The 12,905-nt window shown below is 48.2% G+C and overlaps 1 protein-coding gene and 1 long non-coding RNA gene across 4 annotated transcripts in view; one reads left to right on the top strand and one right to left on the bottom strand.

Annotated features, from left to right (window-relative positions):
- Positions 1-2,018: 2,018 nt before the first annotated feature.
- Positions 2,019-4,512, bottom strand: LOC308477321. Its single transcript, XR_013986485.1, has 3 exons — positions 4,482-4,512; positions 2,670-2,863; positions 2,019-2,065 (listed from the first exon to the last, which is right to left on the bottom strand). It is a non-coding gene; the product is annotated as an uncharacterized lncRNA (long non-coding RNA).
- Positions 4,513-4,851: 339 nt separating this feature from the next.
- FGFR3 (fibroblast growth factor receptor 3) overlaps positions 4,852-12,905 on the top strand; it is a 64,283-nt gene continuing 56,229 nt past the window's right edge. For 2 of the 3 annotated variants that reach the window (XM_081005471.1, XM_081005470.1), the window contains exons 1-2: positions 4,852-4,971; positions 5,303-5,567. In XM_081005471.1, the coding sequence (XP_080861597.1) occupies positions 5,378-5,567 (190 nt within the window). In that variant the 5' untranslated portion in view covers positions 4,852-4,971; positions 5,303-5,377. The remainder of the gene's footprint in view (positions 4,972-5,302; positions 5,568-12,905) is intronic. The other variant, XM_081005469.1, reaches the window with a different exon arrangement.

Here is a 12,905-nt window from a genome sequence, read left to right as displayed (position 1 = left end):
ACTTGTGCAATTCTGCATTAAATGTGCCGTTCTGAAACATTGACTTTTTGAGGCTTTTTGCCCCTGTGGGATAATCTGAGTCATCTACGACTCATTTTTTTTTCCTAATTAATTTCATTCCCAAATAAAATAAAGGTTGCCCCAGTTATATAATCATTCCTGAGAGAAATTGGCTTTTGCATAGCTAACTTGTCACTGAAGTGGGATTCTCTGACAACACACCCCTGTTTCCAAAGAGCAGACATTTATTTTTAGCAGACCTCCTGCTGAAGCCTGAAAAGTGTGGTTCTGATGTTTTCCTTATTCTAAATTTAAAAAGTGTTGGGAATTGTGGTGCGTGTGTCAATCTGTATCATGCCCGAATCCATTCTAATTCTGGGGGTCCAGCAAGCGTTAAAATCTAACAACGGATTCCATTGCTGAATTAGCCAGGCAAGGTCCTAGTCAGGCCCGTCTTACCCATAGAGGCTAGTGGTGTGGGGTGCCAGGTGGTGTGGGGTGCCAGAGGGCGCCAGGTGAGAGTCTGGAGAACACCGAACGAGTGAGCTGAGTGAAGAAGAAGAAGAAGAGTTTGGATTTGATATCCTGCTTTATCACTACCCGAAGGAGTCTCAAAGCGGCTAACAATCTCCTTTCCCTTCCTCCCCCACAACAAACACTCTGTGAGGTGAGTGGGGCTGAGAGACTTCAGAGAAGTGTGACTGGCCCAAGGTCACCCAGCAGCTGCATGTGGAGGAGCGGAGACGCGAACCCGGTTCCCCAGATGACGAGACTACCGCTCTTAACCACTACACCACACTGAGCAAGGGTGCGTGCGCCGCTCCCGCCGAATTCCCCCCTTTTAGTCTGCAGGCGCCGAATTCTCTTGCTTGGCTCAGGCCCTCTCGCTGCCTGCCATGGCCACCGCGGCACGAACCGCCCAGCTGAGCCGGGAGGCGCCACATCCAGCCTCCGCTTCTTTCCCGGTGGAGGAGCCGTCCTCCAACCGCTGCCCGCCTCCTCCAGCCCTAAAAAAAGGCCAACAACTCTGGGAAAGGGGAGGGAGCGCCGGAGGGATCTTTGCACCACAGCGCCAGATATGCTTACGACCTGGCCACAGTGATCCATGCGACGGTCACCTCCAGACTTGACTACTGTAATTCGCTCTACGCGGGGCTGCCCTTGAAGCTGTCCCAGAAACTCCAGCGGGTGCAGAATGCTGCAGCGAGGCTCCTCACAGGGTCTCTGCCATGGGAGCATATTCACCCAGTGCTTTTCCAGCTGCATTGGCTCCCGGTGGAGTACAGGGTCAGATTTAAGGTGCTGGTTTTGACCTTTAAAGCCCTTCATGGCCTAGGACCCTCGTACCTACGGGACCGCCTCTCCCGGTATGCCCCACGGAGAGCCTCAAGGTCCATAAATAGCAACACCCTAGTGGTCCCGGGCCCTAAGGAAGTTAGATTAGCTTCAACCAGAGCCAGGGCCTTTTCAACACCTCATGAGACCATGGCCCTGCAGGATCTGATTTCTTTCCGCAGGGCCTGTAAGACAGAGTTGTTCCGCCTGGCCTTTGGCTTGGAGCCAATTTGATTCCCTCCCCCTCTTTCTTTTTTCTTTTCCTTTCTCCTCCTGTGATGAGGCTACATTTTAATATTTTAATGTTTCAATATTTTAATGTTGTATTTTAATCTTGTTTTTAAGTTGTATTCATTCAACTTGTTTTTATTATTGGTTGTTAGCCGCCCTGAGCCTGGCCTTGGCTGGGGAGGGCAGGGTATAAATAAAAATTATTATTATTATTATTATTATTATTATTAAGACGGCCCTGGTCCTAGTTACCACGTAAGTCTGACAAAGGAAGTGACTCTGTGCCAGAGGGCAAATGGGTGGGTCCCCTCCCTCTCCTGGCTGGTAGCAAGAAGCACAATAGTCAGGGTTGTGAGAGAGAGAGCTGGGCTGGAAGCAGGCTGCAGGCAGACAGGGAGAGCCATGCTGGATTTCTGCTGGGATCCAAGGCCGCGACTATGGGAGAAGCAAGACCCTCTTGGGGTGTGAATGCTGCGAGCCCCTCCATCGTAGACTCAGGCTGTATATATGTGTAAATAACGCATATATCTTAAAGATACAGTAGTACCTCGGGTTACATACGCTTCAGGTTACAGACTCCGCTAACCCTGAAATAGTACCTCAGGTTAAGAACTTTGCTTCAGGATAAGAACACAAATTGTGCTCCAGCGGCGCGGCAGCAGCAGAAGGCCCCATTAGCTAAAGGTTATGAACAGCTTCAGGTTAAGAACAGAGCTCCAGAACGAATTAAGTACTTAACCTGAGGTACCACTGTACTGCAGTCTCTGTTGTCCCCAGGAAACCACACCCGGAACCCTTGGAATCTGACCCACTTGGGAGGGCACACAACAATATCAGACATGTAGACATTTGGGCATGTTGCCCATTGACAGCTAGTTTAGGATCTGGAACATCAGAAATCCGTTTGGAGAAGTCTTTGATGGGGAGAGAGGAAGACAGGGCCGGCCCGAGACATTTTGGAACCTGAGGCGAACCCATTGGAACCAACTCCTAGGAGCTGACGTCCCTTTGCTCCCCCTCCCTAAAATATTTTAGGGCTTCAAAAAAGTTGGTGGGCATTGCCATGTTGCGTCATGTGACTGATGGAGCAGGGTGGGGCTTACCTGCGCAATATTTTATTCGAGTTGGCGCCCCTGGGCGAACAGCAACATGGTTCCCCACCAGGGAAGAAGGCATGAGGGAAGATCTATATCAGGAACAAGCTGAGGGGCATGAAGATCGACTTCGGGATCCACTGCCCTTGCAGTTTCAGCCGCCAGAGGCAGTTGCCTCACCTTGCTTCATGGTTGGGCCGGCTCTGAGGGAGACAAAGTTCTGAGAGACAAGCCACACCGCACCAGCCAGCTCAGTGGCTGCCCCTGAAGGGTGCAGCCCGCATGGGGAAGACCAGGCAGGGAGTTGGGGAGCAGCCACAGAGCAGGAGCGTCCACCGCCCGACTGGCGCCCCTGAGAGAAAACGGTCTCGGTGGGAACAAATACAAATACCTTTACAGTGGTACCTTGGGTTAAGTACTTAATTTGTTCTGGAGGTCCGTTCTTAACCTGAAACTGTTCTTAACCTGAAGCACCACTTTAGCTAATGGGGCCTCCTGCTGCTGCCGCACCGCCGGAGCCCGATTTCTGTTCTCATCCTGAAGCAAAGTTCTTAACCTGAAGCACTATTTCTGGGTTAGCGGAGTCTGCAACCTGAAGTGTATGTAACCTGAAGCGTATGTAACCTGAGGTACCACTGTATTGGCATGTCGAGTTAAAACATTTCAAAACACTAGGATAAATTTAAAAGGGACAGGAGTGAGGCTGTCAAGGATCCCAAGGTACCCTGTCTATTACCTATATGTCAAACAGATTAATGACGACGTCAACTTTGGCTCCCTAAAAAAAGCTCAACAACCTTGGTCAATCCAATGGGTAGATCACTGCCAGTTTTTTTTATAGTGCGAGTAGATCGCAGTCTCTTGGAAGTTGGAGGGATGATTCATTAAGAACCCTTTCAGGTAAGATGGAGGTTAAAAAGGAAGCCACTGGGCAGGGCTGTCTTAAGCATATGCGGCACCAGGGAGCAAAGATCCGCCCGGCGCCCCCCCCCCAGGTTGCCCAGTCGCTGGCGTGCTGGCTGGCCGCCTCAGCATCTCGCTGGCTCGGTCGCCCCCAAACTTGCGGCCAGAGCCGCCCGCAGCAGAAGAGCCCGCCATGGGCCCCTGACTGATGGACGGGCTCTTCCCCGGACTCAACTCTCAGGCCCCAGACTCTCAGCCTGGTGCCCATGAGAGCCCGGAGCCCGAGTGCCCCACACCCCTACCGCCTATGGGTAAGACGGCCCTGCCACGGGGGCAGTAAAGTCCTTGTCCCTATCTGCTAGGAGGAACCTCATTTGGCTTTCTCTCAGAGACGTGGGTCGCAGGTCCAATATCTTGCTCAACATCGGTTTGCGGAGTTTGCTGTGCAAAGGGCAGTCCAAAAGAATATGGTCCAGTGAATCTGGTAAGCCCTGATTGCAGGCACACAGGCGGACTTGATAAGGAATTTGCTAATATCTACCTGTGGTCACTGAGGGACGCAGGTGGCACTGTGGTCTAAACCACAGAGCCTAGGACTTGCTGATCAGAAGGTTGGCGGTTCGAATCCCCGCTACGGGGTGAGCTCCCGTTGATCGGTCCCTGCTCCTGCCAACCTAGCAGTTCGAAAGCACATCAAAGTGCAAGTAGATAAATAGGTACCGCTCTGGCGGGAAGGTAAACCGCGTTTCCATGTGCTGCTCTGGTTCGCCAGAAGCGGCTTAGTCATGCTGGCCACAGGACCCAGAAAAACTGTCTGCGGACAAACGTCGGCTCCCTCGGCCAGTAAAGCAAGATGAGCGCCCAACCCCAGAGTCGGTCACGACTGGACCTAATGGTCAGGGGTCCCTTTACCTTTACCTGTGGTCACTGCGGAAGGGAAAGCGTTTAGTCTCGGTGGGAAAGCTCAGGGGGCAGCTGCCCTGGTTCGTCGCCCAGCAGCGCCAAAAACCCGCACACGCCACGCCGTCTCTTGAGGCAGACGGGCGCCTACACCCACGGCCACCAAAGAGGGGAAAGCCCGAGGGGGGGCTTCCCGCCGGCTGCCTTTCCCGCCCTGTTCTTCAGGTAGGCTGCCGCGGGCTCCTCCTCGCAGTCCAGCCGAAGGGCCGCCCCTCGAGGGCTTCGTGCGCCCTGGGCGCAAAGACGCACCGCCCCTTCTCCGCCGCTGGGGGCCGCCGGCCAGCCCAGCCCAGCCGCCCAGCCCAGCCCTCTCAGTGAGGCGGGGCAGGCAGGCAGGCAGGCGGACTGGCTGTCTGGCAAGGCTGGCGAGCGAGCGAGGGAGCGAGCGGAGCGGAGCAGAGCCGCCCGCGCCTCTGCCCAGAAGCGCTCCAGCGGCGCCAAGGAGCAGGTAAGCGGCCGGCTCCTCCGTGCCATCCCCGGCGGGTACCGCCAGCTTAACCGGAGGGCGGCGCGCCTCGCGGGACCCTAGAAGCGGCGTCGGGTTGCGGGAAGGGAAGCCCGAGGGGAGGCGGAGCGGCTGCTCCAGGCTGCTGTCGGGGCAAACCCGGTTAGGAAAGGGGAAACGGTGCGCAAAAATGGTTCTTCTGAGGCGCGCTCGACGCGCCTTCCGAGGTGGCGGGCGGTGCTGGGGCAGGGCTGGCTTTTCCCGAGGGGGAGAGGAGCTGCCCTCTCCGCTGAGGACCCTCCGCGAGTGTCCCTCTCCTCCCGACTCCTTGCAGGGCACGGGACCGCCACTTCGGGGACCCAGAACAGGAGACCCCCGGCCAGCCCACGGAGCAGCATGCATCTGGAGGATGGCTGAGGCTGGCCGAGGAAGCGCTGCCACCACGACCCACGGCGGGCTGCCCCGAAGCGAGAGGAGAGGAATGATTGCTGCGTGGGGAGCCTGGTCTTGCTTTTTCCTGGTCGCCACTGTGCACAGCCTCCCTGCAGCCAGGATTCCTATTCCAGACCCCGAAGAAACGCCGACAAGAGCACCATTAGGTAAGGAAGCAGGAGGGCTTCTTTTCCCAGTTATGCTTTATTGCATTTTTAAGCATTTCAGGGATGCATTCCAAAACGTAAGAATTTTTTTCTTTTCTTTCATCCACTTCCCATCCCGTTTTCTGTAGTTTCTTATTTCTGCACCCCTATCTCCTCTCTCTTATAACATAACCCTAATTACAATGATCTCTCATTCCCTCTGTTGCTCATAGTTCAAATCCTGATCACGAATCCATCATGCTATAATAGTCCTGAAAAAGGCTTCCATTCTTCAACAAAACAATAATCATTAGGTTCTCTCGTTTTAGCTGTTAGCTTTGCTGATTCCTCAGAGTCCATCATTTTACTTATCCATTCCTCTTCAGTGGGAATTCCTCCTTCCTCTCCTTTTTGCGCATAAGGAATCCTAGCTGCTGTCATTACATACATAAACAGCTTAATCGTCTTTTTTGGAAGCACAGGACAGCATGAATATAGTTGACAAGTTTGGGGGTTTTTTATTGGTTGGTTGTTTTTTTTTATTCCATGGTATATAGGCTAAAAAGGTTATAAGCCTTTTTAAAATGGGAACACGCTTTGGATGTCTACCTGCCTGAAAGGGTCCCAGTGTCTGATCCCAGAAGACTTGGCTTCAGTTTGGCAACTTTTCCTTTCCAATGCCATCCCCCTGTGCGCAGTTTTACAGTGCCATAGGACTTTGTAGTTTTTGTTGCAAAAGAGAAACACAGCTATGCCTCTTAAGTTTGCTCTCTTGAGAAGTACGCAAGGATAGAATTGCTTCTGTTGCCTCCAGAACGGTCTGCTCTGCACGTTTGCGATACGTTCCCTGCATACTTGCAAACTGCTGCTGGATCCACCAGAAGTATTCCAACACCAAACTGTTACAGGTCAAGGGCAAAGTCTCCAATAATAAACAGAAGCACCTCAAATGGTTATTGTAGCATTAACCAAATGACAAATGCTAGGGTGTATGCACTTAGATGCCTGTGGCTTCACAGAAAAGCGTAACTTGATTTCCATGCTGGAAATAGTGGGTGTTCGGCCCACACAAAAAATCTTTGTACTTTTGAAATTTGAAAATCTGGACTTGAAAGAAACAAGTCCTTCTTTCAAATCCTTTTTTCTAGTCTCACGTGCAATGAAGTGTTCTGTGCATTGTAGTGTTACATCTCCCAGCCAAATGCTGCGTTTAAGGGAATGGAGGAACAGGGTTGTTTGGGGGTCTTTGGGAAACTAGAAATTGAAACAAGAGAGACATGAACATTTGTGCTGAACATTTTAAATATCCAAATGACTCAATTTTAAATATCTAACTGACTCAGTTTATTTTAAGCGGGAAACTCATTGTACAATATTGCTTAAACTAAACATTTGGAGAGAGAGTTAATCATTTCCCCCTTTGTTAGCAGACAGTAAAAGTCAGGGTATACATCTGTATACACCATGCACAAAAAGTTCTATCTGTGTCAGGTTTCCATTGTTTGGGAAAGAGATGAAACATGCTTAGCAAACAAATGAGGGTGGAATAAATGTGCTTCATGGCAGCTATTCACACCGGGACATTATTTCCCTTCTGTTTTCCTGGTACAGCTATAGATCACCCAGGGCAGTGCTAGTTTTCAAAGAAGAGAGGTGCCAGAACTCACCATGAACACCTCCCTCTTTCTCTTAGAATACCAATGGTGCCCACCTGATAGGTGCCGAAATTGAGTTCCGTCTATGGGGGGGGGGGGACCTGAACCAGGGTCATTGTTTTATTTTCAAAAAAGTTTGACTAAAATGCTGGGTTCTCCATGTAGATTGCCTGGCTCGTTTCCCCACAACTAAATTGGTTGAATAATGGAGCAGCGTCTCTTCAATTTGATCCAAGTGGATAAGTTTTGTACTGTATATGGAACAAGCTGCATGCCTTGTAGAACAGTCCAGAAACTCACTAGGTATACAGTCAGTTTGTTGATCCAGTGTTTGCTCCTTCTTTCCTAGTGGACTGCCCTTGTTCTGAGCTTTTAAACCAATTCCTTTGGAGTATGTAGCCACATTTTGTAAGGTTCAGAATGGGACCTCTGAACAAGCAAGTTTAGGACTGAGTTCCTTCACTGTACAGTATTGTACTGTACTGCTATTAAGACTACTGATAATGTAGCTACACTACCATTCTGAAGGAGTAAGTACTTGAATGGTGTACATATTTTTAGAATGTTAAGATGGAAGGGTCCAGCAGAGATGTCTTAGAATGATTAAATCCCTAGATTGGTTCTACAAAATTGCTTTCTGGCAATAGTATTTTCATTTCTTTCCGTTTTCAAAGAGGTAGAACTGCCCAGCTGTATAGACTCCGATGGCAGTCTTAGTCTTTAGGCAGTCTTAAGGGCCTTTTCATACATTACGGTGTGTGTGTGTGTGTGTGTGTGTGTGTGTGTGTGATTTTCATTCTAAAAGCATGCACTTAAAAATATAAATGCAACGAACATGTATTGTACAAATATAGCAGGATCGGCTTGGGCTTGTTGTCAGATATACGCTACCAAGAAGGGCTCTACCTGAGTGCGACTGTATTTTATTTCCAAGAACTGTATCTCGGACTAGGGATCTAAGAGTGCAGTTTGCTGAGCACAGAAGTTGGTATAATCCCAGTGGAATAAACGGCAACAAGTGGTTTCAGATTGTTAAGTAAAATGCACGTTGGTCCCAATGGTTCCCAATGCTTAGCAGTACAAGCAAAGTTGCACTAAGCTTTGTAGTGTGTCTGTTTGGGCAAAGAAGGATGGTCAGCATAGATAGATAGATAGTTAGATAGATAGATAGATAGATGATATAGTGATGTTTGATTGATCATTCCCTGTTTTTGAACGAACTATCAATATAAGATGGTCCATAAGAAAAGGTTCTGTTGAATCACTTGTATATAGAAGACAGAAATTCACAGCCAAGCAAAACACAGGTGTTTACTTTTGAATCTGTAAATTGCACAGTCACAAGCAAACACTTTCTCCTGGTCAAATGGGCCGTGGGGGTACTGATTCATTACTGAGGCTTGTTGTTCAGCCGCTTTTGCCTTTAACACAGCTCAAGACCTTATTTTCCATAAAGGGGCTTGGAAGCATTTTTCCCCAGTGATCTAATTCTCCACACGGGGCTGTGAAAGTTGTAACAGCTACTGCCTTGTGCTTCTGCTCAGCTACATAAAACACACATTGAAAGGAGGCATTCTGGAGGTATGTGTATGTTTTCTAATATGAATACTAGCTATTAGTGGAGGTGGTGCAAATTCTGACATCTCTACAGGGAGGTGTTCTGCTGTTAGCAGGAAGAAGGCAGATGGTGGGGCTGCTGCTGAATAGAATCCGAACTGAAAATACTGGGGGCCTCATTTGGGCTGCATTTCTCTCGTCTCCTTTTTCTCAGGACTGCTGCAAGAACAATGTCATTATTTTTTTTATGAATGAAAGTGGAGAGGCAAGGCAGAATTGACCGTGTATGTCATTCACTCGCAATGGCAGAGATGATTAGGGAGGTCAGTGAACTTGTTTGCAGCCTTGAACATGTGGTCACTCTATTCAGCCGCCACAGAATAGGCGTTGGAATAAAATAAAAAAAGCTCCTGCAATTTGCATTCTTATTCAGATAAAGATATTACTGGGTACGATCAGTGAATGTCAAGTAGTGATTACTGTGTTGTTAGACAGCAGACAGATAAAAATAAAAGCGGCACATTTTAAGGAGTTTGTGAGGTGCTCTGTCCCAATTGTATTGTGGTTTCCACAACACCCATTTTAATTCTTTTCCACAGAAAAAAAATCCCATTGCCCCGTTACAAACAAAACTCCCCCTCCCCTTATCTTACCCATTAAGTGTTCTGGATCTAATGATATTCTTGAGACAGAATGTTTATTAGCTGGCAGATAAAAGTATCTGTAATATTCAAAGAGCAACAAATACGTTTTATTTTATTGTTATTAAACATTTATACCACCCTTCATCTGAGAATCAGAGGGTGGTTTACAGTATAGAATACATAACAAAGTAACAAACAGAACAACAATCCCATACTTTGGGGGATAAAATTATTTGAACCATACAGTTATTTTATTGAAATAGCTATATGCTGCTTTTCAGCCCAGGGGTTCTCTGAGCAGCTTACAGTAGTTTGAAAAAACAACCCATTGACAATTACAACTTCTTTATTTAAAAAACCAGAAGAGCACCCCAGAAAAGCTTCTTTTTAAAACAAAACAAAACACCAGGGTCATACCAGCATTAAAAGTGCAAACTTAAAAGCAAAATAACCCCTCTGTTAGGAACAAACTGGAGCAGATTTTGACATTAAAACAAGTGGGGGAGATAATAATAATAATAATAATAATAATTTATTATTTATACCCCGCCCATCTGGCTGGGTTTCCCCAGCCACTCTGGGTGGCTTCCAACAAAACACTAAAATACAATAACCTACTAAACATTAAAAGCTTCTCTGAACAGGGCTGCCTTTAGATGTCTTCTAAAAGTTTGGTAGTTATTTTTCTCTTTGACATCTGGTGAGAGGGCGTTCCACAGGGCGGGTGCCACTACCGAGAAGGCCCTCTGCCTGGTTCCCTGTAGCTTTGCTTCTCTTAGTGAGGGAACCGCCAGAAGGCCCTCGGCGCTGGACCTCAGTGTCCAGGCAGAACGATGGAGGTGGAGATGCTCCTTCAGGTATACTAGACTGAGACCGTTTAGCAGAGTGCAGGTATCTTGTGTTTGGTCTTGATACATGCGAAGTGAAGAAGTGTAATTTGTAGGTAGGAAGGCCTAGGAACCCCTTGGGTCACCTTTGAGCACGTCAGAATTCCTGCTCAGTGCAGAGACATTGCTCATTTTCCTTATAGGAATGGCTGAATTGGTCAAGGAGAAGTTGATGCCTCTTCGTTAACACGTTGGGACGGTACAGTATTCCCAACATAGTCACTGAGCTAGTTTGGACAATAAGCCAGGAGATCAGAAGCATTCATTTTCACTTTAGATTCAACACAGCTCGCTGTTTTGTCTGAACCCAACACAGTGTGGTTATTATGAGCAGTAGCTTGCTTAAAGCAAGCCGACGTGAAACCATGGATTGTGAAATGGTCCTGTTTCAACAAACCGTAGTTACAATGAACCACAGTTATGGGTTCAGACAGAACGCTAATGGAAACTAAAGCTTGTGGCTACACCAGGAGGGAGAAGCTCCAAAGCCCGAGGTTAGCTGAAGCTTGTTCCCATTGTGGTAAACCGTGGTTTATTGTGATGCCTGAACTCGCCCCCTGATTCTTCTGAGAAAGAAAGACTCCTATACCTTTTCTGCTGGGAAAGAAAAGTGCAGCAGCTAAAGCAACTAAGATGTTTCTTTCTTGGGAGAATTGCCTTTTTTCTTTCACTCTGTTCCTGTAGGAAATATACTTTGATTAAGTTGTACAGCTGGAAACAGAAGCATATCAGGCTGCCAAGTGCAGATGCAGTCATCCAAAAAGGGCTGCTGGGTATCTTTTATTCCTTTCAAATGGATATTGTGCAAGTGGGATGGGCCGGCCAACCTGTGATGCGTGGCCGTCATGCAGCAAAGCTTGAGCAGGGGCTGAATCCTGAGCTCCTGTTTGGTCTTACTGTGTTCAGTGGCCAAGTTTACATTGTCTGTTGCTGTTTTTATGTGGATTTTCTGTAAAGAAAGAGGTTAAAACATGGATTTCTGTAGCGGAGTTCGGTTTTTGCAGGTTCTAATAAGAAGGACTTGCTTTAAGTTGCTATAAATCACAAGCAAAATCACATCGTTGACATCATAATTGGAACCTGACACTTTCATAACAAGCTGCTGTATGGCGTGAACAAGATTTGTAATCTTGCTGCGTTTAATTATTATTATTATTTTTGGAGCCGTTTTTGTTTTCTTAAAAAAACAACAACAATCATATCTAATTATATTTTTATCTGCTGACAGTCTATATCAGGCTTCCTCAAACTCAGCCCTCCAGATGTTTTTGGCCTACAACTCCCATGATCCCTAGCTAGCAGCACCAGTGGTCAGGGATGATGGGAATTGTGGTCTCAAAACATCTGCAGGGCCAAGTTTGAAGAAGACTGGACTATATTGTATTCTGCTTGTAGCAGCGTAGTTTCTTGACACTGATTGGCTGAGCTGCTGTGATGGCATGGAACATTCCTACTTGAGGAACGAGGTTTTAGCAACAAAGGTTTCACAGCCTGGCTTCTGTTAGAAAGGATAGGTCTTAGCCTTTGGGGGATAGGCATCCCTTATATGGTGTGGTGTAAAGGCATACAGGGGATGCAGGTGGCGCTGTGGTCTAAACCACTGAGCCTAGGGCTTGCCGATCAGAAGGTCGGCAGTTCGAATCCCTGTGACAGGGTGAGCTCCCGTTGCTCGGTCCCTGCTTCCAGCTAGCAGTTTGAAAGCACATCAAAGTGCAAGTAGATAAATAGGTACCACTCCAGCGGGAAGGTAAACGGTGTTTCCGTGCGCTGCTCTGGTTTCGCGAGAAGTGGCTTAGTCATGCTGGCCACATGACCCGGAGAAACTGTCTGCGGACAAACGCCAGCTCCCTCGGCCAGTAAAGTGAGATGAGCATTGCAACCCCAGAGTCGTGTGCGACTGGACTTAAATGTCAAAGGCATACAAGGCAACAGCCTTGCTGAGCCTAAGCAGGTCTTGGCCTTGATTGGTTTTCCACCTGGGAAGCACATGCCTTGGGAAATGTAGCTTAATGAAATAGGTCCCTTCCAACTCTACAATTCTATGAGTCTATGGTTCTATTAAATGATACAGGCATGTAGACAGAAGATCTGGCCAGGGCAGGTGAGGGACTGGAAAGGTGGGGAGAAAGAGAACGCAGCAGATATCAGAGAGCCCAGAGGCTTAGGTGGAAAGGGTCACAGCAAGTAGCAGAGTTAGATCAAGGTGTGTGACCTAAGTGCAGATAGAAGCATCATAAGCTTGAGACTGAGAAGACTTGGGGACTGAGGGCCAGGGCACATAAAGGCTGTGCAGGGTTGCCAAGTCTAGACCCTGAGAGGGTTGCACAGAAGGCTGACTCTGGCATTATTGTCTGGCATTGGCTCTCAGTGCGTTTCCGAGCACAATTCAAAGTGTTGGTGTTGACCTTTAAAGCCCTAAACGGCCTCGGCCCAGTATACCTGTAGGAGCGTCTCCACCCCCATCGTTCTGCCCGGACACTGAGGTCCAGCGCTGAGGGCCTTCTGGCAGTTCCCTCATTGCGAGAAGCAAAGCTACAGGGAACCAGGCAGAGGGTCTTCTCGGTAGTGGCGCCCACCCTGTGGAACGCCCTCCCACCAGATGTCAAAGAGATAAAC

The sequence above is a fragment of the Podarcis pityusensis genome (genome assembly GCF_964106645.2).
Source record: "Podarcis pityusensis genome assembly, chromosome: 5".
Classification (NCBI taxonomy): Eukaryota; Metazoa; Chordata; class Lepidosauria; order Squamata; family Lacertidae; genus Podarcis; species Podarcis pityusensis.
This window is presented reverse-complemented; position numbering and strand designations above follow the sequence as displayed.